The sequence below is a fragment of the Equus quagga genome, chromosome 15 (genome assembly GCF_021613505.1).
Source record: "Equus quagga isolate Etosha38 chromosome 15, UCLA_HA_Equagga_1.0, whole genome shotgun sequence".
Classification (NCBI taxonomy): Eukaryota; Metazoa; Chordata; class Mammalia; order Perissodactyla; family Equidae; genus Equus; species Equus quagga.
The window spans coordinates 31,085,303-31,112,911 of NC_060281.1; the positions used below are offsets into that span (position 1 = coordinate 31,085,303).

The 27,609-nt window shown below is 38.1% G+C and overlaps 1 protein-coding gene across 3 annotated transcripts in view; it reads right to left on the reverse strand.

Moving 5' to 3' along the window:
• LOC124225965 (HLA class II histocompatibility antigen, DQ alpha 2 chain-like) overlaps positions 1 to 9,049 on the reverse strand; it is a 99,231-nt gene extending 90,182 nt beyond the window's left edge. The window contains exons 1-5 of one of the 3 annotated variants that reach the window (XM_046638700.1): positions 8,892 to 9,046; positions 5,191 to 5,439; positions 4,455 to 4,736; positions 4,031 to 4,205; positions 3,535 to 3,857 (exon numbers count right to left, since the gene is read on the reverse strand). In XM_046638700.1, the coding sequence (XP_046494656.1) occupies positions 4,051 to 4,205; positions 4,455 to 4,736; positions 5,191 to 5,439; positions 8,892 to 8,973 (768 nt within the window). In that variant the 5' untranslated portion in view covers positions 8,974 to 9,046 and the 3' untranslated portion in view covers positions 3,535 to 3,857; positions 4,031 to 4,050. Of the gene's footprint in view, positions 1 to 3,534; positions 3,858 to 4,030; positions 4,206 to 4,454; positions 4,737 to 5,190; positions 5,440 to 8,891 lie in introns of those variants that run through there. The other 2 variants (XM_046638699.1, XM_046638698.1) reach the window with 2 other exon arrangements.
• Between the last annotated feature and the right edge of the window lie 18,560 nt (positions 9,050 to 27,609).

Here is a 27,609-nt window from a genome sequence, read left to right on the forward strand (position 1 = left end):
AGAGAGGGGTACGAACAAGAGATGTCTTATTCAGCCATGTTTCTGATGTCACTCCTCAAGTGTGTTCCTATTTCCTGATTAACAACTTCACTTTACTAAGTCATATCCTTAACGAACTTCCAATAAAACTATGTGTGGTAGGTAAATTTTACATCCTTTCATGTCTAACAGTATTTTTATTCTTCATGCCTGATTGTAATTTTGAAAAGGTATATGTTTATTAATAGAAAAAAATTTCCTTTAGAACTTCAAAGCTTTCTTTATTAACTTAATGATAGAATTATCTGGTAGTCTGACTTTCAGTCTGTTCTCAGTTTGTTTTGTTTTGTTTTCTCCTACTGGGATAATTTATGATTTTCCTTTAACCCTTGAGGTTCTGAAATTTTTAAAATGATGTATTTAGTGATGAGTCTTTTTCATTAATTTTGCTAAATATCTTAAAGTCCCATTCTATGTAAAGAATTAGGTCTGCTATATCTGGAAAACTTTCCCTTATTATTTGTTTTGATAATTTTCCCCTTTATTTCTCTGTTTCTCTCTCTAGCTCTGTTACTTGATGTTGGACTTCCTGGGTCTATTCTCTGTGTCTTATCTTTTCTATCATATGTTACATTTCTTTGTCTTCATTTCTCATTTCAGGGAGATTTTCTTAATTTAATTTTCCAAGCTTTCTGTTAAATTTTTCATTCTTTTTAGCCCTCCTATAATTACTTTTATAGATGCAATATCTTTTCACTAAGGATTCTAAATAGAAAACATTTTTTATCAACTAAAAAGAAATGATTACTCTTATTTTTTAGAATTAATTTTAATTCTGCCATTTTAAAATTATGTGAACACTTTATAAATGAATACTTTAATAAAATTCAATAATTATTAAATTTTCTTTCCTTAGTGCTTCATGGGGAAGGAGTCTGAGTAGGGCAGCACTTGTATACTTCTTCATCACTGGTCATAATGCCATTCAATATAATTCTCATAGTACAATAACGTACATGCATATACAAACACACACACGTACAGATACACCACCTCCAAAATGCTAGGTTCTTACCCCATTAATCATTGAAATGTACATAAAACTTATTTGAAATACTATTGTTGAAAACTTTTCTCAGCACATTTGTGCATTTTCAGGTGACCTACATTTTTTTTTCATAAATTTTTACTTTATACATTTGGGATCACAATAGCTGTTTTTCTGCTTTCTTTTTTTAATGCACTTTATTTAAGAACAGTTTTAGGTTCACAGCAAAATTGAGCAGAAGGTAAAAAGATTTTCCATATCCCCCTGCCCTCAGCATGCATAGCCTCCCCCGTTATCAACATTCTCCACCAGAGTGGTACATTTGTTACAATCAATGAACCTACATTGACACATCATTATCACCTAAAGCCCATAGTTAACATTAGGGTTCACTCTTGGTGCTGTGCATTCTATGGATGTGGACACACGTATAATGACATGTATCCACCATTACAGAGTTATATCATACAGAGTAGATTCACTGCCCTAAAAATCCTCTGTGTTCTGTTACCTAGATTTTAGTGGTCATCTCTGGGTCAGATTGCCTGCATTTAGTAGTTCATAATCTTCATTTTTAATTATTCTTTTACTTTTACATCATAAGTAGCTTTTTCTCCTTGAATTTTCCATACCTCCTCCCCAGAGCAGATATGCAAAAAGATCTGTTGCATATGACATAACTTGGCTGAAAATTTATGGGCCATATTGAGGGGACATATATTTTATTAGAAAATAAAAACCAAAATCATATATTACCCAACTTCTTACCCTAAGAATTCTCTTAGCAACCCCTTCATGAATGATATATCGCTGACCATTATATCTGTTTTCTCAGTTTAGCTCAATCTCTGCCTTTCTCATTCTAGAGAGGAAAAAAATTCTCCAATTAACATATGAAAAGAAATTCATCCATAGCTCCTTGTTTGAATCTCCTAGATCATTAAAGGGCTCAGAAAAATAAAAGCGATTTTTTAAAATATGATTCATTCTTTTAAATAAATTAATTATGGATTTAATTAGCAATGTTTTCTTATGTATTTGTATACTATCTATAAGGCACTGCTTATATATTGAGATTATTCAGATTCTCTCAGTAAATCATTAAAGAAAGTATTATGACTCCTGTATTATGGAAGAGAAAAATATGGTTCCGAAATGTTAGATACTTTACCCAGTGTTATAAAGTTTAAAATACTAGCTATAAACTGCTGAGTCCTGGATTAGGATATAGAGCTCTTTGCATCAAATTCTCTGTAGCAATTATTCTGTTAATATTTTGTCTTTTTTCTCAATTACCTTTTAAGCTCACTGATGCAGATGGCATGGACAGGGACAGCCTTGTGCATTCCATAATGACATCCTAGATGCAATGTATAGACACAGTACTTGCAGAATGGAAAGACTGAGGCAACGTGCTTAAAACAATTTCAAAGGGCAAAATGAGTCCTACTCAAGTCACATATACTCTCAAGAGTATGTCTTGGACACAGTCAGGAGAACCAGAGAATCCCATCTGTTAATCCATTTCCTCTGCAAGAGTTTCTACTAGGAGAGAGTGAATCTAGAGGAGGATGCAGCAGCCATAGCTGCTGCTACATTATCTCAACAATGTCCCTCCTGGGATTTCTCTCTCAGAGGCTTCGGCTTTTCTTAACCAGGAGGGGTGAGGGGTGGGGGGCAGGGGATATGGGGCATTTTTCTGTTTCCCAGTGCATACAATGCACAGGGATTCAGTGAGCCTGACTTAGGTTTATCTGCCTAGAAGCACCCTACAGCAATATTCATTCTACTGTCCTCGACATGCCATGACATGGTGGCGTAGGAAAATCTATGTGTGATTACCTAGCAGGGCTCCACCTAGGGGGTGAGGTAAACCTTTGTTCCAGGGACCCTAAATATATCCGTGGTTTTTTACCCCCATCCCTTTTCCCATTGTTACTACTAATGCTAAGTAAGGACAAAGTATTGGTCCTTCTCAGAAACCTGAATTATTGTCTTAGTCTCATGCTCTCCTAACTGACTTTCATTTCTGTTCCTGCATAGAGAATTCTTATCTCAACAGTGAGTAGAAGAGGAGAAAGCTTCTGCTATCATCATTTGTTCTTCACAAAGTTAATGTTTTGGAAACAAATTTTGACCAAAATTTTTACTTTTGGTACTTTTAAGTTTCAAAATTCCTTTCCCCTAACTTATTTCTCTGTCATAACTTTTAAAGGTTATATTAAAATGAATACAGACATTTTCTGGTTTTTGTATTTCTGTTATAACAAATATATACCAAGGGTTTAGGGTTTGATTCCGGGGTGGGGGGGTGGCCATGGCCAAGGGTGGGAACACAAGGAAGAGAGAAAAATTAACCTCAGCTAAGATATCTAAATATTATCAGTCTATACTTGGTTACTACTTTGTAACTGGTCCTGAAACATGATCTGGAAAGTAAGATTAAATGGGCCTGAAGCATAAGGGGCTATGGTTCTAGTTGACCCTGAGATGAAGGACAGGAAAAATTTTAATAAAAGATCTCATAAAGGAGAATTTATTTCTTCCATGGAGACGTTGGATCAGGGTAAGTAGGGATTAGGGAACTGGATGGCATATCCCAGGGATCTCATAGTAGATAACAATTGAGAAGAGAAAAAAAAAATCAGGCAGTCAGGGGGAGAATTCCGAAGGGTATGTGAGCTCTCAGGGGATACAGCACCTTAAGTCCCAAGGAAGAGGTGAAAGGAGGAATGTTGAAGAAAGGAAAGAATATGATGAACTGGACCAGAAAATAGTGCTAAGTCATCTAGCACATCCACTCTTCTGCTCTTGTAGATGGGAAATGTACCTGCAATAGGGCAGACATAAGGTTGTTGGGTCCTATGGTGCTCCTGTGCCATCATCATGCCCTTTCCCAATTCTCCTATTTTTCAACCACATTGGTGTTCACAGCTTCCTCCCACTTTCTTTCCTCTTGTACTATGTCTCCAACTCCCAGTTGTGACAAATCTGAATCCTTACCTTCCCTTCTAGGGTGTGGCTTATAAGGCCCCTTGGTGTCTGGAGATACCACCTGAGCGCAGGCCACGGATGATGAGGATGGTGCCGACCGCGATGCCCACAAGGCCTACGGCCAACCCCAGGGCACAGACCACAGTCTCTGTCAGCTCTGACATAGGAGTTGGAATTTCAGGTTCTGTGAAAGTGAAGTTATGGAAGTGAGAATACAGAGTGTTCCTGTGCGTGTACATGGGATGGAGTGGTCTGCGTTTTGGTTCTGCAAAGACTTGGAGCAATGAGTTTTGGCAGAAAAGTGAAGCCTGTAATTGGGAACCCTTGAAGTGTGGAAAACAAGCTTTAGGCATGAGACTTAGGAGCTAAAAGACAGGATGTTGTGGACTTGACAGAGAAAAGATGGTATCAAAGGAGTGGAACTCATACATACCCCAGTGTTTCAGAAGTGGCTCATCCAGGCCCCAGTGCTCCACCTTGCAGTCATAAATATCGTCAGCAGAAGGGAGGAAGGTGAGGTAACTGATCTTGAAGAAGGAATAATCATTCTTGATGAGGAAACTGGTCTCATAAATACCTTCTGTGACTGAGTGCCCATTCTTCAACCATGTGACATTGATCACAGGAGGAAAGATGTTGTCCGCAAGACAGATGAGGGTGTTGGGCTGACCCAGCATCACGGGATACTTGGAAAACACAGTGACCTCAGGAACCTCTAAGATGTGGAAATAGTGCTGATATGAATTGAGAATAGCTTTGCCCTGAGATTCCACACTGCATCCTGGAGGAGCCCTCCCGCCAACATTTCCCCGTCTGTTAGTGGAAGAGTTCTTGTTTCCCTTCTTCTTGGAAAACAATATACACTGCCTGCACTTTGTTCCTGTGCCCTTCTCTCTGTGGGCGTGCTTGTTAAGGTCTATGGGGCCCTCTATGAAGGATTCAAGGATTGTGTTATGGGAGTAAGGATCCTTGTATTACGTGGAAATATGCGATTTTTGAGATAGGAGAGGATGAGGGTTCAGTAATTACTATAAGAAGATCTGGTGACTCCTTGGAAAGGAGAGAATTTTATAGAATAGTGCAGGGTGTCTATACCTAGGAAAGGAGGAAGTGAAGCCTGGTATGAAGAGATAGATTCACTAAAGAGAGGCAGAATGATGGACACATACCATTGGTAGCAGGAGTAGAATTGGTGCGTTTAATCATGATATCCAAGTTGTGTTTTACGGTAGCAATGCTTTCCAGTGCACCCTGTGGGTCAAAACGTGTAAACTTGCTAAACTCAGGCAGCCTCCAGATGGTCTCCTTCTTCTCCAAGTCCACGTAGAACATCTCATCTCCATCAAATTCAAAATTGTACTGGCCAGAGGGACCAGACAACTCGTAGATGGTTATGCCATAGGAGCCAATGTGGTCAGCTGATGAGTGAGGGTGAGGAGCAGGAAGGTGGAAAACAGAGGGAGAGAAAAGAACCTTATTAAGCAAAGTGACAGAAGAAACTACTTTCAAATATTGTGGGCTTTATCTTTGACTGGTCTCTAGGAAAAATTCCCAGCCCCTGCTTCCTTCCCCCTCAGTACTGGTAGTTGTTCAGTTAGAATCCAGTCTGTTTTTCCACTATAATGTATGCTTCATGAGGGCAGAATTTCACAGGCCATGTTTACTGCTACTCCCTGAATGCCTAGCTCAGCGCCTGGCACATCCTAGGTTTATGATAAAGATTGTAACAGAAAGAAAGAAGAAATGAATTTATTATTGTGCTATTGGCTTTCTGCCCCAGAGATTCAGTTTACTTCCCTCTGCTTCATAAGTTTTACTTCTCACTTAATTCTTTCATCAGTTAATAACATTCATTCTGATTCCTCTTCCCTCAGGACTGGCTCAGAGCAGAACATTTTCTACACAGAGATTACTTCCTCTTTTTCTCTTACTAAGGAAAAGCATATAGGATCTTATTATTTTAAAAGCATTTCCTCTAACTATCGTAGGGTATAAGAAAGATTTTGACAATGACAGCAACAATATTACAAAATATATAAAAAATAAACTGTGCTTCTCAGTTCTCTGTTTTGTTAACAGTGGTGATCCTTAAAGGAGAGAACCTGATTCCTTCTGAAATAAAAAATGGAAGCTTTATTAGATTTTGGATTTCTGTTATTCCTCACCCTTCTTTTTCTGTTGTTGTTGAAGGAGGTTACTAAATCTCTCCTTTTTTTGACTCAAAGCTTATATTCCTTAAGGACTCAAGGTAAACTATGGCCCTTTCCCTCAAATGGACGATGTGCTTCTCTGAGGGTGCCAAAGCAGAATGGCAGGTAGTACAGTATAATTTGAACCCAAATGATCCTAACTGGATAATTTTGTGAAGATATACATGAGATTTTTTATCATTTCTTGTTTCTTTCCTTCTTCATTTACTGAGCATCAATGAATATTCAGACATTGCGAGGAGCAGGGAGTAAAACACCAACCAGGCATAGTCTCTGCCCTCGAGGAGCTTATTGAATAGTGGGAGATTCAGGTGGGTAAAGGAGCCAATAGAGTATACTTTGGTGAGTCCTGTGATAGAAAAATCAACAGCCTTATATTCCAGCATCCTCTGTAACTACCACATCTGCCAATCAAACCAAATTATATATCCTTTCATGTTCCTTGGTCTTTGCAAGGGTCTCATTTCCCCCTGAAATGAAATTATCTGTTAGGATTTCCCAGACAAATCCAGTTCATTCTTGAAGTTTCTATTTAGTTACCAACTTTTTAGCTAAGTTCTCTTATTAAACATGTTTTTGATCACATTATGACTTCCAAACCTTCCATCCCAATGTCCTGCTCTCCAAGTTTGTCTATTCCTCACCCAGCTCACTCTCTTCCCTACACAGCATGACTCCCTCAGTTGATCACTTAAAAGGCCCCCCAACAAAGCCTCCTTATCCTTGCAATGAATTTTCTTGACTCCTTTTTCAAACATGAATATATGCGATCATTCTTTGCATCTTGCACTTGTCCTGGGCTGCCAACTGTTGATGAGCATCACACTGCTGGGCCAAGTGGAACCAATTCACTTTTATAGTTTTAGCTTCACTTGGGCCCACTGTCCTGCTCAGCAATGACCCTTCTGCTTTCCTGCACCATATTCTTTCCCTCACTAATCTGTGCACCCTCTAGGAGGCAGACAACATGTCTTTTCATTTTTGAATCCCCAAAACTTAGCTCACTGTGTACTCAAAAATGGGTATTGAATGTCAATTGCTATTCTTGAGGATCACAGAGATTTTGGGGAAGACTGACAGACACATGAAAGTCAGAATCAGCGGTGACCAGAGCTGCATGATGACTTGTAAGCCCTAAGTACTCTTGCTTTTGTGGGCCCCTTCTTCCATAAAAATATTAACAATCGTATTTTACGATTGTTTTGGTATAAAGACGAATATAATTCAGGCTGGATTAAAAATTAAAATATTTTCTTCTACTCTAAAAGTTTCTTTTTTCGTTTAATTTTAAAAGAAATTAAAACACGTTCATGGAGCCCTACAAGCATCACAGGCCTGTGGCATTGTGCCCCTGTTCCTAATGGATAAGTCAAGCCTGAGCACAGCACTATGGTCTGACATTGAAGAAAGGAAATTTGGAAGTGCTCTGGAGAAACAGGTGAAACTTCCACTACCAAATAAAAGGAGAATTGGAGCAGCCATGGTTAATAAAGTTGCTGAAAATTTAAGTAACTTCCATTTCACTTCTCCTTTTAACTACTTGGCTTTTCTACTTTGGTTTTTATAAACCCACTCTTCATGTTTATAAAACAACAGGGAAAAGAGCCAGGAATGGATCCTGAAAGGAAAAATGGATAATAGAATGTATGAAGAGAGGGTGGAAAAAGGTGGACACCAAAGGTAGAGGGGCTTAAGGGACCAAATAATTACCCTGTGCTTGACCAGTTTTCCGCTTATAGGTCTTCATTACATGAAGTGGAAGATGGGTAATTTGAGCTGATGATTTGAGAATAATTTAATTCACCAAGTTTTCATCATAAAGTTCTCCATTTTAAAATAAAAATAAACATATTTCTTGCTGTGATAAAGAAAAAGATGAAGCTACACTTATAATAGTAATAATAAAAAATAAGAATAACCATTGACATTTATATGTCTTCATTATTTAGAAAGCACATCTACATACTTATTGTATTTGATTATGTGTGAGGTGCCACATATGAGGTAACTGAGACTAAGTGAGGACCATGTAGTAAAACGATTTGTGTAAAGGCCTTCAGCTGGTCTCTCTTACCCGCTCCCCACCTGTGCCAGTTCCCAGCATAGAAATGTATGTAAATCTGAGACAAAGAAAAGTCACCCTTCCTTATATCTATATAGAATATGTAATTCATAGAACTATTTACTCCACCATAAACTATAGGAGAATCTATAAACTATATATAAACTATAACTATATATAAACTACAACTGTATATAAACTATATATAGGAGAAATATATAAAAAGCTTCAAAAGTTGTTCAGAGAAATTTGGGAGCAATAGTTGAAGAAATTTTAGTAATAAAACATACACCTGTCAAAACATCCCTAATCTTTGAGCCAGTCGTGAATGAATGCCATAGAGCCCTCCAGGCTATATTCACTGGCTCCAACAACAGGAACAGAATAATGCCTTGGTGAACTCTGCAACAGCACAGGTAGCTAGGAGAGTGGGCTGGGACTCTAGTTTCCTGAAGGAAGAACAACCGTAAGTTTTAGATCTGCTTAATGTTGAGAACGCCTTTAAAGGGTCTCTACTATTTCTGTGCCAAGCTTTTGTCTCTCTCCCAATTCCCTGTTTCCCAGATCTAGTCTCCATATCCCTCAACTGAACACTCACCCACAATGTCTTCACCTCCACAGGCACTCATCATGGTGGTCAGGGTGAGGGCCCCCAGAATCAGAGCTCTTTTTAGGATCATCCTCTTCTCAGGGTGGTCTCAGCAGTTGCTGTTCTGAGTTGTAGAGCAATGGAGAGGACTGAGCTGAGAAGGAACTCTGAAGACACCCAAACCAAACTCTGATAGATCAGGTTCTGGCCAATCAGAAAAATCCCCTATGATGATACCTCAGTTGCTAGTTGAAGACTTTGTACTAAGAGGCCTGGAAGGGATTGGGAAATCCCCTGGTTCTGATGTAGCCTGCATTCAGAGAGGACCTGAGGGACTTTCTATGAAAGGAGAGAGAGTATTAAATCAGAATCTTCTCACATGTGTATATGTTTGCTGGCGGCAAGAGAGGTGGAAATTTCTGAGCAGTCTCATGGATAGATGAGGTCACCACAAAAATGGTGTCCTTCAGGATTTTCTGGGTCATAATCTCCAAGAATTCTCCCCTGAGATGATTCCCCTCCCGAGCCCTTCCTATACCCTCTCCTTCCCTGGCCTCCATATGTGGGTAAGCTGTCTTTTTTTTTGCTTCCATAGTGCATAGGGAATTCTCTAAATTTGAGTTGACCCACTCACCAAAGAGACCTCTGCTGGCGGTAGCCAAGGAATACCTTTGCCTTTTCTATTCAGATAAATAAGTACTTCTCATGCTCTCAAAAGCTCCAATATTTGCACCTGGGGCAATGAAACGACTTATAATATCATGTAGTGTTGCCTATGGTAACTACATGATCTTTCATCTGAATTTTTTCCCTGCCTTGAGTATTCTTTATTCTCTGTGTTTTGGTGCTGCCTTGCTACATTGAAAGGAAATTAGGAGACATTAATTACATTAAAGAAAGCTCTGGCTGACTCATTCTATGATTTTGGTGTTTATTTTTTTTTGATTTAAGAATGTCAGGTCAAATGTTGAGGGTGGAATCAGGGAAATTGCCGTGACTCAGAAAATTGGTTTCTTCCTTTAACCTACTGGATCTTTTATGCTCTTTCTCCTGTCACATTAAAATTCCAGATGTTTTTGAAGGACTAGGGATTGACCTGAAGTCGAAGGCAGTCATTGCAGAGAGACATTATTTTCAGAAGAATACGTTTTCTGTATGTTATAGCAGCCACAAATTAATAGGGATTCCATTTAGAATCAATTACCCTGTCCCTGTTAGATGGTCCTCAGTTTCTCAGCACTCTGTCTTACCTTATGATGACAGAGACTGTAAAGGATGAGACAGAAAAAGCCCTGGCATCCAAGAGCTTGCTGCTACTATTAACTAGGCATTGGTGATGCCAGGAGCTGGCCTGGTACTCACAGCTCGGTTTTGGTGTTTTCCTGGTGGACATAAACAATTTCATAGAACAGCAGTATCAGACAGCCACGTTGTGACCACAATGGATCAAGACAGAAAACAAGGCCACTCAGTAATAACGTCTGAACACAGACAAAAGTGAACATTGTCCAAACCACAAAAATGGCTGAGCACACCTCTCTCCTAGATAATATGAATGACTGCTGCTTCTTTACCATCCAAAGCTTTAGTCTCAGTATAGTCTTCCTTCCTTCTAGGTAGGCTTTACTAAGATGTTCAATTACAGAATTATCCCACGCCACCACCCAATCTCTGACAGAATCCAATTAAGGGCAAAGTGCCTCTATCTTAAATCAGCCTCAAAATCACCTAACACAAGCACAAACCCTAAAATATTTAATGGTCAATTTTATGTGTTGGCTAGGCCTCAGTTATTCAGTCAAACATTAATCTAGATGTAGCTCTGAAGATATTTTATAGATGTGATTCAAGTCCATAATCAGTTGACTTTAAGTGGGAGAGGTTATCCTAGATAATCTGGGTGAGCCAGATTCAATTAGCTGAAAGTTTTAAGAGCAGAGCTGAGGCTTCCTTGAGGGAGAGAAGATTTCACAGGGGCTGCAGCTTCAGCCCCTGCTGAGAGTTCCAGCCTGCCTTTCCTGACAATGGCCTGCCCTATGGATCTTGGACTTACTGAGTCCACCCTGACTATTGTGTAAACTAATTTTGCAATAATTCTCTTAATAGACATTTCCTACTGGTTTTGATTATTTGGTTCCTACCCCCTCTTCCTGAGGTGCCCCATGATTCCCCATGGTGAGTTTTCTTTCTCACTGCAATGAACAATAAAACCAACATGCGCATTAATGAGTGTGCTCCTGATGGTCTTTGGCTAGAGGCATTGCAACAACAAGTTAGGTGTTGGTGAGGAATAATGATAAACTGCAATTGGAATGAAAAATTCCTAGGTCTATTATCCAACTTTCTCCCTGTGGCAGTGCAGGCATGTAGGAGCTGGTGAGCTACAGAAGCACTCAGAAATCACTGGGAAAAAGAATTTCTTTGCAGAGTGTTGCATCAGTCCTATTTTTCTATGTAACAATCTACTCCAAAACTTAATGACTCAAACAACGATTCATTGTTTTCTGATGATTCTTTGAGACATCAAATTGTTCGAGGCCCAGTTGGTCAGTCTTTATATTCTACTCTGGGTTCAGATGTTCTCAAGTGGGCTCCCTCACATGTCTGTGGCCTCAATTGGTTCAGCTGGGACTGCTGGGCCTCTCTCTATGTGGGTTCATCATCCAGCAGGCTGACTGAAGCTTATTCACAGGTGCTGGAAGGCTCCCTAGGGCAAGAGAGAAAATGCAGGGCCTCTTGAATCTAAACATAGAACTCACAACATCACTTCCATGACATTCTATTAGTCAAAATAAGTTACAGTACCAGCTCAAATCCAGAGGTGGGTTAACAGATTATTTTTCTTGATAGGATGAATTGCGAAGAACTTGTGAGTATTTTTGCAATTTGCCACAAATATCCTCTGGCTTTTGAGGGTATGTAAATAAGTTGGGTGTGTGAGAGTTGCAGTGCCTCCATATTTAAAATGACTTCCACTCACTCACCTTCCTGTCACCATTTACTTTAACCCCATTGAAAGCACAGCACAGCTTTCTCAAGGGAGATTTGAACTGAGGTCTGTTGACTTACCATATGTACAAGGTGCTGTGATTTGTTCTCACAAAAGATCTTTCAGAGTTTTACAGACGAAAACACAGAAACTTGGAGAATTGTAAGTAACCTTCTTGTTGTCCCCAAGCACATTATTCTGATGCAAAGGCCTAGAACTGATATCCAGTCACATGTCCTCTCACAATGATAAAGCTAATGAAGCAGATGAACCTTGCAAAGACAATGATTCTGTTTTTCATTTAATATCATTGCTACTGATTCTTTGCCACCACCAACTCCTACATTATGAACTAGTTGCTTTTAATGACTCTCTTATGTAAACATTCTCTGATAATTTTCCGCTGAAAAATAAGCAAAGTTACCTCTATGTCCAGATCTGCTTTCACCATAGCTCAAGGAAACTTTTCTGCTAAACTGAACAGGTTCTTGATGAAGACTATGTGCCGAGGTTATAATATATAATAAATACTTGTTGCGTTAAGTGAAGCTCTTAATTTATCTGAATCAGGTTACAGCCTGACTGCCTAGAGACAGATGATGTTCAGCTGCAGTGGTGATTGGTTCTCTTACCAGGAATCCTCCAGTCTTAAAGTACTTATCACAAACGTTCGTTGTACAGAAATCTTAACTTAGCGTTAGTCAGGAAAACAGATGTAAAAGAATCTTAAATAAAAAGCTTAAAAGCAATTGATTATTTTAAATTAAATATTTTTAACCAAATGTCAATGTATATATTTAAAGCATTTTACTGGGAAAATTTTAAACTGTGATTTAACCAGAACTTTGAAAATACAAATGGTAACAAACATAGAATTCTAATCTTTCAATAACTGGAATACTAGAGCAAAGCAATCCACATATATGTGAAGTTGGGAAATTTTGAAAAATACTTCAAACAAAAGAAATATCATAAAATTGTGTATAAAATAATAGAAGTTTATTATAAATCATGCTTGCTGGAGAATTTCTCCAAAACTATCCCATTACAAAAAATATTTATATATATATATAACATTTTCTTTACCTATTCATCCATGGATGGACATATAGGGTGCTTCCATGTCTTGGCTATTTTAAATAATGCTGCAATGAACATGGAAGTGCATAAATCTTTTCACATTAGTGTTTGTTTTCTTTGAATAAATACTCAGGAGAGGAATTGCTGGATCCTATGGTAATTTTATTTTTAATTTTTTGGGAAAATCTATACTATTTTCCATAGTGGCTGTACAAATTTCCATTCCCTCCAACAGTGCACTAGAGTTCCCTTTTCTCCACATCTTTGCCAACACTTGTTATTTCTTGTCTTTTTGATGATAGCCATTCTAACAAGTGTGAGGTGATATCTCTTTGTGGTTTTGGTTTGCATTTCCTTGATGATCAGTGATGTTGAGCACCTTTTCATGTACCTATTGGCCATCTCTATGTCTTCTTTGGAAAAATGTCTATTTAGATCCTCTGCCCATTTTTTAATTGGATTGTTTGTTTTTTCACTATTGAGTTGTATAAGTTCTTTATATATTTTAGATAATAATCCCTTATCAGATATGTGATTTGAAAATATTTTTTCCCATTTATTAGGTTGCCTTTTCTTTTTGTTGATGGTTTCCTTTGTTGTACAGAAGGTTTATAGTAAGATGTAGTCCCACTTGTTTATTTTTGGTTTTGGTGTCAAATCCAAAAAATCATTACTATATTTTCTTCTAGGAGTTTTATGTTATCAGGTCTCATGTTCAAGTCTTTAATCTATTTTGAGTTAATTTTTGTGTGTAGTGTAAAATAGTGGTTCAGTTTCAGCTTTTTGCATGTGGCTGCCCAGTGTTCCCAACAACATTTATTGAAGAGACAGTCCTTTCCACATTGTATATTCTTGGATCCTTTGTCATAACTTAATTGACCATATATGCATGTGTTTATTTCTAGGCTCTCAATCCTTTCTGTTGATCAATGTGTCTGTTTTTATGCCAATACCATACTTTTTTGATTACTATAGCTTTGGAATGTATATTGAAATCAGGAAGCATGATGCCTCCAGCTTCGTTCTTATTTCACAGGATGGCTTTAGCTATTAGGGGTCTTATGTGGTTCCATACGAATTTTAGGATTGTTTGTTTCATTTCTGCAAAAAAATGCCATTGGAATTTTGATAGGGATTGCACTGAATCTGCAGATTGTTTTGGGTAGTATGGACATTTTAGCAATATTAATTCTTCTAATCCATTAACATGGAATATCTTTCCATTTATTTGTGTCTTCAGTTTCTTTCACCAGTGTCTTCTAGCTTTCATTGTACAGGTCTTTTACCTTCTTCATGAAGTGATATTCCTAGGTTTTTTATTCTTTTTGATGCAATTGAAAATGAGATTCTTTTCCTAATTTTTTTCTGATGGGTTATTATTAGTGTATAAAAACACAACAGATTTCTGTACATTGACTTTGTATCCTGCAACTTTACTGAATTCACTTATCAGTTTTAACAGCTTTCTGGTGGCATCTTTAGGGCTTTCTGCATATAATATTATGTTATCTGCAAATAGTGACAGTTTTACCTCTTCCTTTCCAGTTTGAATGCCTTTTATTTCTTTTTCTTGCCTAATTGATGTGGCTAAGACATCCAATAATATGTTGAATAAAGTGATGAGAGGGCATCCTTGTCTGGTTCCTACTCTTAGAAGAAAAGCTTTCACCTTTTCACTATTGAGTATGATGTTAGCTGTGGGATTCTCATAAATGATCTTTATTATTTTGAGGTGTGTTCCCTGTATACTCATTTTATTAAGAGTTTTTATCATAAATGGATGTTGAATTTGTCAAATGGTTTTTCTGCATCTATTGAGTTGTTTCATATGAGTTTTATCCTTCTTTTTGTTAATGTAGTCTAGCATATTATTTACTGATGCTAAATCATCCTTGCATCCCTAAAATAAATCCCAGTTGATCAAGTGTATGATCCTTCTAATGTATTGTTGAATTTGATGTGCCAGTATTTTGTTGAGGATTTTTGCATCTGTGCTTATGAGGGATATTGGCACATAATTTACTTTTCTTGAGGCATCCTTGTCTGGATTTGGTATGAGGCTAATGCAGGCTGCAGCAAATGGGTTTGAAACTGTTCCTTCCTCTTCTACTTTTTGAAAGAGTTTGAGAAGGATTGGTATTACTTCTTTAAATGTTTGGTAGAATTCACTAGTGAAGCCATCTGGTCCTGGACTTTTGTTTGTTGGGAGGTTTTTTGATTCAATGTCTTTACTAGTAATCAGTCTGTTCAGATTTTCCATTTCTTTATTTTTATTTTCTATTTCTTCAGTTTTGATAAACTTTATGTTTGTAGAAATTTATCCGTTTCTGCCAGGTTGTCCAATGTGTTGGTGCATTATTGTTTATAGTAGTCTCTTATAACCTTTTTTATTTCTGTGATGTCAGTGTAATATTTCCTCTTTCGTTTCTGATTTTATTTGAGTCCTCTCTCCTTTTTTCTTGGTGAGTCTAACTAAAGTTTGTCAGTTTTGTTTATCTTTTCAAAAATCAGCTGTTAGTTTCATTGATCTTTTCTATTATCTTCTAATCTCTATTTCATTGATTTCTGCTCTGATCGTTTTTCATTTTCTACCTTCCACTAACTTTGACCTTTCTTTGTTCTACTTTTTCTAGTTCTTTGAGGCCTAATATTAGATTGTTTATATGAAACTTTTCTTGCTTCTTGAGGTAGGCATTGAGGTAGGCTAGGAACTTCCCTCTTAAACTGTTTTGGCCGCATCTCATAAATTTTGGTATGTTATATACCCATTTTAATTTTTCTCAAGATATTTTTTAAATTTCTCTTTTGATTTCTTCTTTGACCCATTGGTTGTTCAGTAGCATGTTGTTTAATCTCCACATATTTCTAGATTTTCTAGTTTTCCTTTTGGAATTGATTTCTAGTTTCATACAGTTGTGGTCAGAAAAGATGCTTTATATGATTTCAATCTTCTTAAATTTATTAAGGCTTGTTTTGTGACCTAAGATATGTTCTACCCTGGAAAATCTTCCATGTCTGCATGAGAATATGTGTATTCTGTTCCTTTTTTGATGGAATGGTTGGTATATGTCTGTTAAGTCTATCTGATCTAACATGTCCTATAAGGCCTATATTTCCATATTGATTTTCTGTCTGGAAGCTCTATCTATTGATGAAAGAGGGGTATTAAATTCCCCTACTATTATGGTATTGGTCTCTATTTCTTCCTTTAAGTGTATTAATATTTGCTTTGTATATTTAGATATACCTATTTCAGGTAAACAAGTATTTACAAATGTTATATCTTCTTACTGTATTGTACTTTTTATCTTTACACAGTCATGCATGGCGTAACAATGGGGATACATTCTGAGAAGTGCTCTGTTAGGTGATTTTGTCATTGTGCAAATGTCATAGAGTGCACTTACACAAACCTAGATGATATAGCCTACTACACAGCTAGATTATATGGTGTAGCCTATTGCTCTTAGGCTACAAACCTATACAGCATGTAACTGTACTGAATACTGCAGGCAATTGTAACACAATGGTAAATATTTGTGTATCTAAACATAGAAAAAGTACAGTAAAAAAGATAAAAAATGTTACATCTGAATAGGGCACTTACCATGAATGGAGCTTGCAGGACTGGAAGTTGCTCTAGATGAATCAGTGAATGAGTGTGGAGTGAATGTGAAGGCCTAGGACATTACTGTACCCTACTGTAGATTTTATAAACACTGTACACTTAGGCTACATTAAATTTATAAAAATATTTTTTCTTCTTTCTGTAATAAATTAACCTTAGCTTACTATAATTTTTATTTTATACGCTTTTTAATTTTTGAATCTTTGCAATAATATGTAGCTTAAAACACAAACACATTGTACAGCTATACAAAAACATTTTCTTTCTTTATATTCTGATTCCATAGCTTTTCTATATTTTTGAAATTTTTCTATTTTTCTTTTTACTCTTTAAATTTTTTGTTGAAAATTGAGACACAAATACAAACTGTAGCCTAGGCCTACACAATGTCAGGATCATCCGTATCACTGTCTTCCACCTCCACGTCTTGTCCCACTGAAAGGTCTTCATGCACGGAGCTGTCATCTGCTATGATAACAATGCCTTCTTCTAGAATACTTCCTGAAGGACTTGCCTGAGGCTCTTTTTGAGGAGGCGTCACTCTTTCCAGAAATATATCCATGGTGATTTGCTTAGTTTGTTTCTTTTTATCATCATAGATTTGCTTGTAAGCAGGTAATACACTGTGAACATTCCTCTCAATTAAGAAAAACATGTATTGCAACAGCTATGATGTCACTAGACAATAGGAATTTTTTAGCTGTACTGTAATCATATGGGACCACCATTGTATATGCAGTCCATTGTTGACCAAAACATCATTATATGGCACATGACTCTATAATGACCTTCTTTGTCTCTCATTATAGTCTTTATCTTAAAGTCTATTTTGGTTAAGTATAGCTAACCCAGCTTTCTTTTGGTTTCCATTTGCATGGAATATATTATTCCATTTTCACTTAGAATGTGTGTCCTTACTTATGAAGTGAGTCTCTTGTAGGGAGCGTCTTGTTATTTTGTCCATTCAGCCACTCTGTCTTTTGATTGGAGAATTTATTCCATTTACATTTAAAGTAATTATTGATAGGCATATACTTATTGCCATTTTGTTAAATTATTTTCTGGCTATTTTGTAGTTCTTCTGTTCATTTCTTCTTCTCTTGCTCTATTCCTTTGTGAGTTCGTGATTTTCTGTAGTGGTGTGCTTAAATTCCTTTCTCTTTATCTTTTGTGTAGCTACTGTAGGTTTTTGCTTGTTGCCATGAGGCTTACTAAAACAAGTTATAATTATAATATTCTCTTTTAAGTTGATAAGTTGAGTTTTAATGCATTCTGAAGCTCTACATTTTTGCCCCCTCTGTGTTTTATGTTTTTGATGTCACAATTTACATCTTTCTATCTTATGTATCCATTAAGAAATTATTGTAGTTGTAGTTATTTTTACTACATTTTCTTTTAATGTTCATTCTAGCTTTATAAGTGGTTAACCCACTACATTTACAATTACAGTATTTGGAATTTTGCTGTATATTACCTTTACCAGTGAGATTTATACTTTCATAAAGCCCAGAGGAGCACTCTCTTGGCTTCCTGAATCTGGATATCTGTTTCCTTCCCCATGTTAGGGAAATTTTCTGCCTTTATTTCTTCAAATAATTTTTCTGCCTCTTTCTCTCTCTTTTCTCCTTCTGAGACTCCTATAATACAAATGTTGGTCTACTTGATGTTGTCCCATAATTCATTTAAACTATCTTTATTTTTTTTCATTCTTTTTTCTTTTTGCTACTCCAATAGGATGAGTTCCATTGCCCTGTCTTTGAAAGTACTGATCCTTTCTTCTGCTTTGTCTACTCTGATGGCGAATTCCTCTATTGTATTTTTTAGTTCACTTATTGTATTAGCCAGTTCTGTGACTTCTATTTGGTACTTTCTTATATTTTCTGTCTTTTGGTTAAAATTCTCACTTTGCTCATCCATCCTTTTCCCAAGCTCTGTGAACATCTTTATGACCATTATTTTGAACTCCTTATCAGATAAACCACTTAACCCTATTTCATTAAGGTCTTTTACTGAAGTTTTATCTTATTCCATTGTTTGGAATATATTCCTATTTCTCTTCATTTCCCTTGACTCTCTATGTTGAATTCTTGATAAAATAGCCATCTCTCCCCATCTTGAAGGAGTGGCCTTTTGTAGGAGATGAACCTTATTGTTCAAGCCTCCCCTAGCTCTTAGTTGTTCCTCAAACTTTTGTGAATTTCCAAGTAGACCATTTTATTTTTAGTGGCTTTCAGCAGTTGAAGGTGTGCCAAGACCTGTCAGTGTCCCAAAGGGGAAGATCTCAGCAGCACCTAGATTCAGGCTGATTGGAAGACAGATCCTCAAGGAGCAGCTTTTAATGTATGCAAATATACCTCGGTGGGGGACGGGAATTGGCCACTCCAAGATATGTCTCTTTCTCATGAGGATTATTTGAAGCTGGTTACTTTTAATAAACTGCAGGCAGGAAACAAACTCTGAAAAGTAGAATTTACTTAGCCTTTGTTAAGAGATATTTACATCATAAAGGAAATCTCCATCTGCAAAGGTGTCTCCCTCTCTGTACAGGAAGTAGGGGGGACGACCTTATCTCTAGAAACTCTTATCAATGCAGAAGGCAAGGACTTAAATCTGCATAATAATCTTATTCCTGTTTACGGTGCTTGTCTGGTAACTTCCTGTAACTACTCCCCCCCCACCCCCAACATCCTCCTTTGTCTTTAGCTGAAGATGATATTAAGGTGGGGGCTTCAGCCATTTTGGTGAGTTGCTCAGGTTGCCTGAGCCTCTCTCATGTATACATGTTATAAAGCTTTGTTTAATTTTCTCCTGTTATTCTGTCTCATGTGAATTTAATTCAGTCTCTGGCCAGAAGAACCCACAGAGGGTAGAGGAAATGTCTTCCTCCCCTACACCTCTTTCAGGGGAAGACTGGGAAATGGGCATTTTTGTCTGTTCCCTCTGTCTTGAGCCTTGGGTAATAGCCAGTAAAGAACTGTTTTTTGTGTGCTACTGTGCAAATGCAAATGAAGCTATTTTGTGTGCTACTGTATTGAAACTGTGAATGGAAGCCCTGTTAGCCACCAGAGACAGGCTATCAAGTGATATGTCCTTTGGAAAGTAGCAAATAAAGCCGAGGTGCTGGACATGTGCACAATCTCCTTTCTCAGAGACACCAACAACCTGAGGCAGGGCAGAGGGTGAGCATGAAAGTGGCGATCACCAGCCTCCCTGGTCTCTGGAGAGGATTTTAGTCAATCCCAAATTATGTGATTAATTTGAAGTCTGCTCCTCAGGCCAAAACTATGAAGATAAGCTAATAGACCTCTTTCACATAAAGACTGGCTTGCATTTCAGTCTGCTATCTTTATTGTCTGAGGGGCTATCCAGTTAAGAGGTGTTTCTCTATTTGTTACAGTCCTATGGAATCCATGATAGTAAACTCTGCTGGCCACTAGAGCCAGGTGATCAAAGAGTGTCCCCTGGATGGTAGCCTCAAAAACTGGGCACCAGACATGTGTACAAGCTCTATTTTGGGAGATACTGGAGACTTAGAGCAAGGCAGAGGGAGAGTTAGAAGATAGCGCCTCCCCACTGAGGTCTCTGGAGAGAATTACAGTGGGCCCTCATATGTTTGTTTAATTAGAAGCCTGCCTTTCAGGCTGAAGCTATGAAGATAAGCTAATAGTCCTCTTTCACACAAAGATTTGGTGCCTGAGTCTGTTGCCTCTCTGCTATCCTCTGGGAGTGGTAGCCAGTTAAGAATTCTTTATTTGTTTGTTACAATTCTGTGGGTCCTGCAAGCATGAGTCCACTGGCCACCAGAGCCAGGTGATCAACAGGTGTTCCCTGGCCAGCCAAAATTGGGGTGCCATATGAGTTCACAAAATCTTTTCTAGGAGATATCAGCAACCTGGAGTGAGGCAGAGGGAGGGCACAAAGATGCCTCCATTTTTGGAGAGTATTTTAGTAGGCTCCTAGATGTTTGTTAAATTAGATGGCTGCCCTCCCTCTGAGCTTTAAGATAAGCAAATAAGTCTCTTTCCTAGAAAGACTGGGTGCTTTTCAGTGGGCCACCTCCCTGCTGGGCCCTTGGTGGGCGAGTCCCCATGAGCTCTTTATGAACTCTTTCTCAGTTCACCATAGCATTGTGGGTCTCATGGATGCAAACCCCGTTAGCTTTCAAGGTGAGCTGTTTTGAGGGCTCACTTTTCAGGTGCAGGTCTTGTTGGGATGCCAGATGTGAGGTTCAGACTCTTCACTCCTCAGGGAGAAGCTCAGAATTGTGAGGTCTCTCCCAATCACAGGTCACCACAGCAGGGGCGAAGTTTATGGTGAGATTGTAGCTCAGCCTATCCTACTCACTTTGATGTGTTTTTTTTTCTCTTTCACTCAATGCGTAGGAGTCATTCAGCTATTTCTTGGGTTTCTTTCAGAAGAAATTGTTCCATATACAGCTGTAGATTTGGTGTGTCTGTGGCAGGAGGTCAGTTCAGTATCCTCCTATAGCATCATGTTTTACTGGGACCTGAAACTATTCTATATCTTGATGTGGTAGTGGTTATATGATTGCATATGTTTGTTAAAACTCACAGAATTGTAAACTAAAAGGGTGAATTTTACTATATGTATATTATCCTTTAATTTTAACAATGGAAAAATATCAGTAATGAAGCCGTCAAAAACCATAGTATATTTTTAAATAATTGTAATGAAAAATATGGGAGATCTCTAAATCAAAATCCACAAAACACAGCTGAGAGAAATTAAATAAGATCTAAATACATTGAGATATATATCATGAAACTGAAGGCTCAATATTGTTACAATGTAAATTCTCTCAAATTGATTTGTAGATTCAATATAGTCCTAACCAATTTCCCAGCAGGGTTTTCCCTTCCCATCTTCCTCCTCCTTACCTTTGTCTTCTTCATCTTCATTTTATCATCTTCTTCTGCAGTTTCTTCCATGGAAATCTCTGAGCTATTTCTAAAATTTATATAGATCTGGACCTAGAATAGGCAAAACACTTTTCAAAAAAAGAAGAAAAAATTTGAAGGACTTGAACTATCTGACTTCAAGACTTACTATAATAGTATGGTAATCAAGAGAGTTTGGTACTGTCATCAGGATATGTTACCAAACCAAAGTGGGTTCACTTCTTGGTAAGTTGAAATTAAAGCCTTCACCTGAAGTAGCTGTGACACAAAGTAAGATTTATTTTACCAAATAATTAGACCACAGGGAATCATTTCCAAAGCTGTGGCCCCCAAGTAAGGGAAAACATTTACCTTTTATTTCAAATGGTAAATGGATATTAAAAAGGGAGATTTCATCATCACATGCAGAGGTGGGTTTTCATTCGTGCAGGTGCAGTTTGAAAACATGCTTCCACATAAAATCACATGTTATTGTAATAAGGCCTAAGCTCCTCCTGGTGTGGAACTCTTAACATTAAAATGAAGCAAAGGTTCTTTTTTCTCAGGATTGCTTTGGCTATTCAGGATCTTTTGTTGTTCTATATGAATTTTAGGATTCTTTGTTCTATTTCTGTGAAGAATGTCATTGGGAATCTGATTGGGATTGCAAAGAATGAAGCTAGAAGCATCACAGTCCCTGACTTCAAAATATACTACAAAGCTATAGTAATCAAAACAGCATGGTACTTGCCACTAAAACAGATGCACAGATCAATGGAACAGAACTGAGAGCACAGAAATAAACCCACACATACATGGAAAGCTAATCTTTGACAAAAGATCTAAGAACATACAATGGAGAAAGGAAAGTCTCTTCAATAAATGGTGTTGGAAAAACTGGACAGCCACATGCAAAAGAATGAAAGTAGACCATTATCTTACACCATAGACAAAAATTAACTCAGAATGGACTACAGACTTGAATGTAAGACCTGAAACCACAACTCCTAGAAGAAAATATAGGCAGTACACTCTTTGACATCAGTCTTAGGAGCACCTTTTCAAATACCATATCTACTCAGGCAAGGGAAACAAAAGAAAAAGTTAACAGATGGGACTATACCAAACTCAAAAGCTTCTGCAAAGCAAAAGATACCATGAACAAAATGAAAAGGCGACCCACCAACTGGGAGAAAATATTTGTAAATTATTTATCCAACAAGGGGTTTATCTCTAAAATATATAAAGAACTCATACAACTCAACAACAACAAAAAACCAAACGCCTCATCACAAAATGGGCAGAGGATATGAGCAGACATTTTTCCAAAGAAGATATGCAGATGGCCAACAGACACATGAAATGATGTTCAACATCACTAATTATTAGACAAGTGCAAATCAAAGCTACAATGAGATATCACCTTACACCAGTCAGAATGGGTATAATTCCCAAGACAAAAAAATAACAAATGTTGGAGATGATGTGGAGAAAAGGGAACCCTCATGCACCGCTGGTGGGAATGCAAACTGGTGCAGCCATAATGGAAAACATTATGGAAATTTCTCAAAAAGTTTAAAATAGAAATACCATATGATCCAGCCATCCTACTACTGGGTATTTATCCAAAAAACTTGAAATCAATGATCCAAAGAGATTTATGCACCCTATGTTCATTGAATCATTATTCACAATAGCCAATATGTGGAAGCAACCTAAGTGCTCTTCTACGGATGAATGGATAAAGAAGACGTGGTGTATATAAACAATGGAATGCTACTCAGCCATAAAAAGGACAAAATTGTCCCATTTGCAATGACATGGGTGGACCCTGAGAGTATGATGTTAAGTGAAATAAATCATATAGGGAAAGACACTGCATGATTTCACTCATATGTGGAAGATAACAAATACATGGATAAAGAGAACAGATTAGTGATTACCAGAGGGGAAGGAGGCTGGGAGTGGGCAAAAGGGGTAAAGGGGCACAGATGTATAATGACATACAAAAATTAGACTACTGTTGGTGAGAATAATGTCTGTTCAGAAATTGATAAATAATAATATACACCTGAAATTACACAATGTTAAATACTATTATGATCTCAATAAAATTACTCGGAAAAAAGTCAATAAATCAATAAAAAGAAGGAAAAAAATTTAAACACTGGGAAAAATAAATTAAGCAAAGGTGACTCCTGGGTGCTTCTAGGCCTGTCTGCACAGATGTAGCTCTTGAAGTGGGGTTTGCACCAGGTCAGGGCGGTTAGTAATTGCATCTCTTGTCATAACTAAAGGAGAAACAGTTAAGTGCTTTAGAAGCCTCCTTTCAGTACTCAGGTGAGTTAGTCAGTGACAGATAGACAATTCAATTAATGAAACAAAGTAGAGATTGTAGAAATAAACTTGAAATATATTTTCACTTATGTTTCTCATCAATTTTTTAGAGTAGAATTTTGAGAAAGTTACCTTTCCCCAAGGCTCAGAAATTAGACGACTTGTTTAGTAGGTTATTGAGATGAGACTTACACCCTAACATAATAATAAATCTAGAATCTCTTTTGTTCTTTTTTTTCAGTAACATTGCATTATACATATAACTTTCAGGTGTATGTCATAATATATTTCAAATTCAGTGTAGATTACGTCATGCTCACCACCCAAAGACTGATTACAATCCATCACCACATCCATGTGCCTAATCACCCCTTTAGCTCTCCTCCTTCCCTCCCAAGCAAGAATCCAGTCTCCATTGCTGTGAGTTTGTTTGTCGTTGTTTTCATCTTGTACTCATAAGTGAGATCATATGGTATTTGACTTTCTCCCTCTGACTTATTTCACTTAGCATAATACCCTCAAGGTCCATCCATGTTGTCACAAATAGCCAGATGTCATCATTTCTTGTGGCTGAGTAGCATTATTCACAATAGCCAAGACTTGGAAGCAACCTAGATGCCCATGAAGGGATGAATGGGTAAAGAAGATGTGGTATATATCTATACATAATGGAATACTACTCAGGATCTTTCTCTTTTCTTTTTTTGAGGAAGATTAGCCCTGAGCTAACATCTGTTGTCAGTCCTTCTCATTTTGCTGAGGAAGAGTGGCCATCAGTGCCCATCTTCCTCTATTTTATAGGTGGGACGCCTGCCACAGCATGACTTGCCAAGCGGTGTGTAGGTCTGCACCAGGGATCAGAACTGGTGAACCCTGGGCCACTGAAGCAGAATGTCCAAACTTAACCACTGTGCCACTGGGCCAGCCCCATTCAGGATCTCTTTTGAATGCTAGAACTCTATTGAACACACTGCCTTTCACAGGTAGGACTCATTCCCCATGGAAAGACTGGCCAACTTGCCTTGCATTTCTCACTCATTTTTGTCTCCGACTGCTCTTCCTTGCATTGCTGTTGGCATCAGCCATTACCCCTGCTAACACAGAGTCCACAAAGCACCACAGCCTGCTAGTCTGCTCCTAGTGAGAGGTTTCTATACTGGCTGGTCTAAAGACAGACTGTGCGGGAATGAAAAGAAGCCAAGAGCAATGTGGAGCACAGCCCTGACTAAGATGGTTATTGGATCCAGCTGATGCAAAGAGAGAACAACCCACTCTGTAGATAAGTATCTCTGTCCCTAGGTCATGGAGTGACAGGCAGTTTCTTTACAAACGGATTAGGTACAAGAAGATGAAGAACAACTCCAGCATCATTTATTAGGTATTCTATGAACGCTTTTTTTTTTGCACATCCCTTGCTTCCTATATGGTTCCTCGATGGCATACTGAGTTGAGATTTATTCAAGTGTGGAGCTTCCCTTGTCCCAGGGCAGGAATATTTTGGAATTCTGACTGCATTCCCTTTAAGACATGGGAATCACTTCATCTACGATTAAAATGCACCATTCCATTGATCTGTGTGCCTGTTTTTGTACCCGCACCATGCTGTTTTGATTACTTACACCATATCCATTTTTATGGCTTAAGAGCAGTGGTTCTCAGCCCTGCCTGGGCATAAGGGTCACATGGGCAGATCTGAAATATGCTTGAGCTCTACTTGCATATATTCTCATTTAATTGGCTATGAAGAAGGGCTTGGGATCAGGTGATTTTTACAGGCAGCTCTGTTTGAGACCTCAGCCCTGGATCAGGGTTTCTAGAACTTTATTGCACATCCAAATCATCTGGGGATATTGTTAAAATGCAGATTATGATTCAGCAGATCTGGGGTGGGTCCTGAGATTTGGCATTTCTAACAAACTCCCAAAGTCTGCAGATTGCACTTGGAGTGGCAAAGCTCTAGAGCAGTGTTTCCCAACCTTGGCACTACTAACACATGGGGCAGGATAATTCTTCATTGATGGGGGGCTAGCCCGTGCATTGTAGGATGTTTAGCAGCATCCCTGGCCTCTACCCACCAGGTTCCAGTGAAAACCAGAAATGCTCCAGGCATTGCCAAATGTCCTCTTGGTGGGGGCTGGAGTGAGGATTGCCCCTGATTTAGAACCACTGATCTACAACACTAGTCCCCCAAGTTAGCTACATCCTGGCATCACCTGGGAAGCTTTAAAGATATTGATGTTTGATTTTCTCTCCCATGGATCCTGAATTAATGGATCTAGGGTGTATCTGGGCATCACATACTGAATCTCCTTTAGGTACTGGGAACTCCAGGGTGCTCTTATATTTCAATTTCCTTAAGAGGAGATTCATGGAGGGATATATTGGTGGCGGCTTGCAGGAGATGATAGTTCTAATTTTCATAGTGGTACTTGATATTTAAGGCACACTAGGCTTCGTTTATCTAATGCTTCACTGCCTGAAATCTATGCTTTACTACTTCAAGCTCTGCCTCGTAATGAGTAATTGTAGATTCTCTAGTGTCGTTTAATGGAGGAAATAAGTATAAGATACAGTCTCTGGTCGATAATGTACACTGGTTGGGATTGCCCTAATTCGAAGCATCTGTCTCCAACATCTAGGGGTGTGTCAGGTTGTGCTGGATTAAGATGCCTGCAATTTCCTAACACCTAGATCATGCCCAGAGTTCAGAGTTCAGATGAATTCTGTCCCTTTATCAGGAGAATGATGGTGGTGGGGTGTGAGTGAGGATGTTAGTCAAGCTAATGAAGTTCAAATTAAAATATTAGTAGCTCATGAAATTAATGTCTCTGATATTTTTGAGACATTCTCTATGAACTACAAGCACTTGCAGTATCATCCGGATACCTTAAACACAGAAGCTGTGCTTCAGGACCTGTAGATCTTATTTTTGCTAAGTGGGAAAAGTCTGGACAAGAGACATATGCAAGTCTAGAACCCACACTCAGCTAACCATATGGATCAAGTACACAGCATTCCATCCCCTACTTCTGCCCAACTTGGCCTTCTCCTTTCTGAATCTAGGAGATCATGTGATCCGCAAGTCATGACCTTTTCGGACATGGTGGGATAGTGAACAGCCCAATTAGCAATGATCCAGTGTCCTTACTGCCTAAATCACATTACAAAGATGAAGTTGTGACTACTAGTTCTATAATATGTAAATTTGTTTTCTCACTCTCCATCCTGTGGATTAATATAATGAATATAGTGAGCATTTGTTTTCCTTAGAGTCATCCAGAACTTTGGGGCTGAAGAGGACTCTTGGTCCTTCAAATAAGAGAATAAAAGCTGTCGTAAAGCTTAAAGAGCTTAGTTCCTTAAAAAACTGGTGGTGGAGTTTGACAGACTGATGAGACAAGATTTTATAGGTGACAGCCTGAGCCTCTGATATGGAGAGAGCAGGTACATTTGTCAGGATCCCACATCCAGGATACAAATGTGCTGAGGCAATCATAGACTTTTCAAAAGGCTTTTATCCAGCCTTGTATCTCTCAAATACCTTGACATATACTATCGACATTACTGGTTGGCTGTGAGGTGTCAAGGAATTGTAAGTTTACAATCAAAACTAAGGCGAAATTCACTATTCAATTGTCCAGATCACTTCCATGATAAATGCAGACACCGCGAAAGCTCCTCTGTTTTTATTGGTGGGGTGTGTAGGGCCAGAGGATTAATCTGTGCTTGCGTGCCCCTTCCAACTACTGACTTTAGGAAATGCCCCATCCCCATGAACTACAGAAATATTTGAGA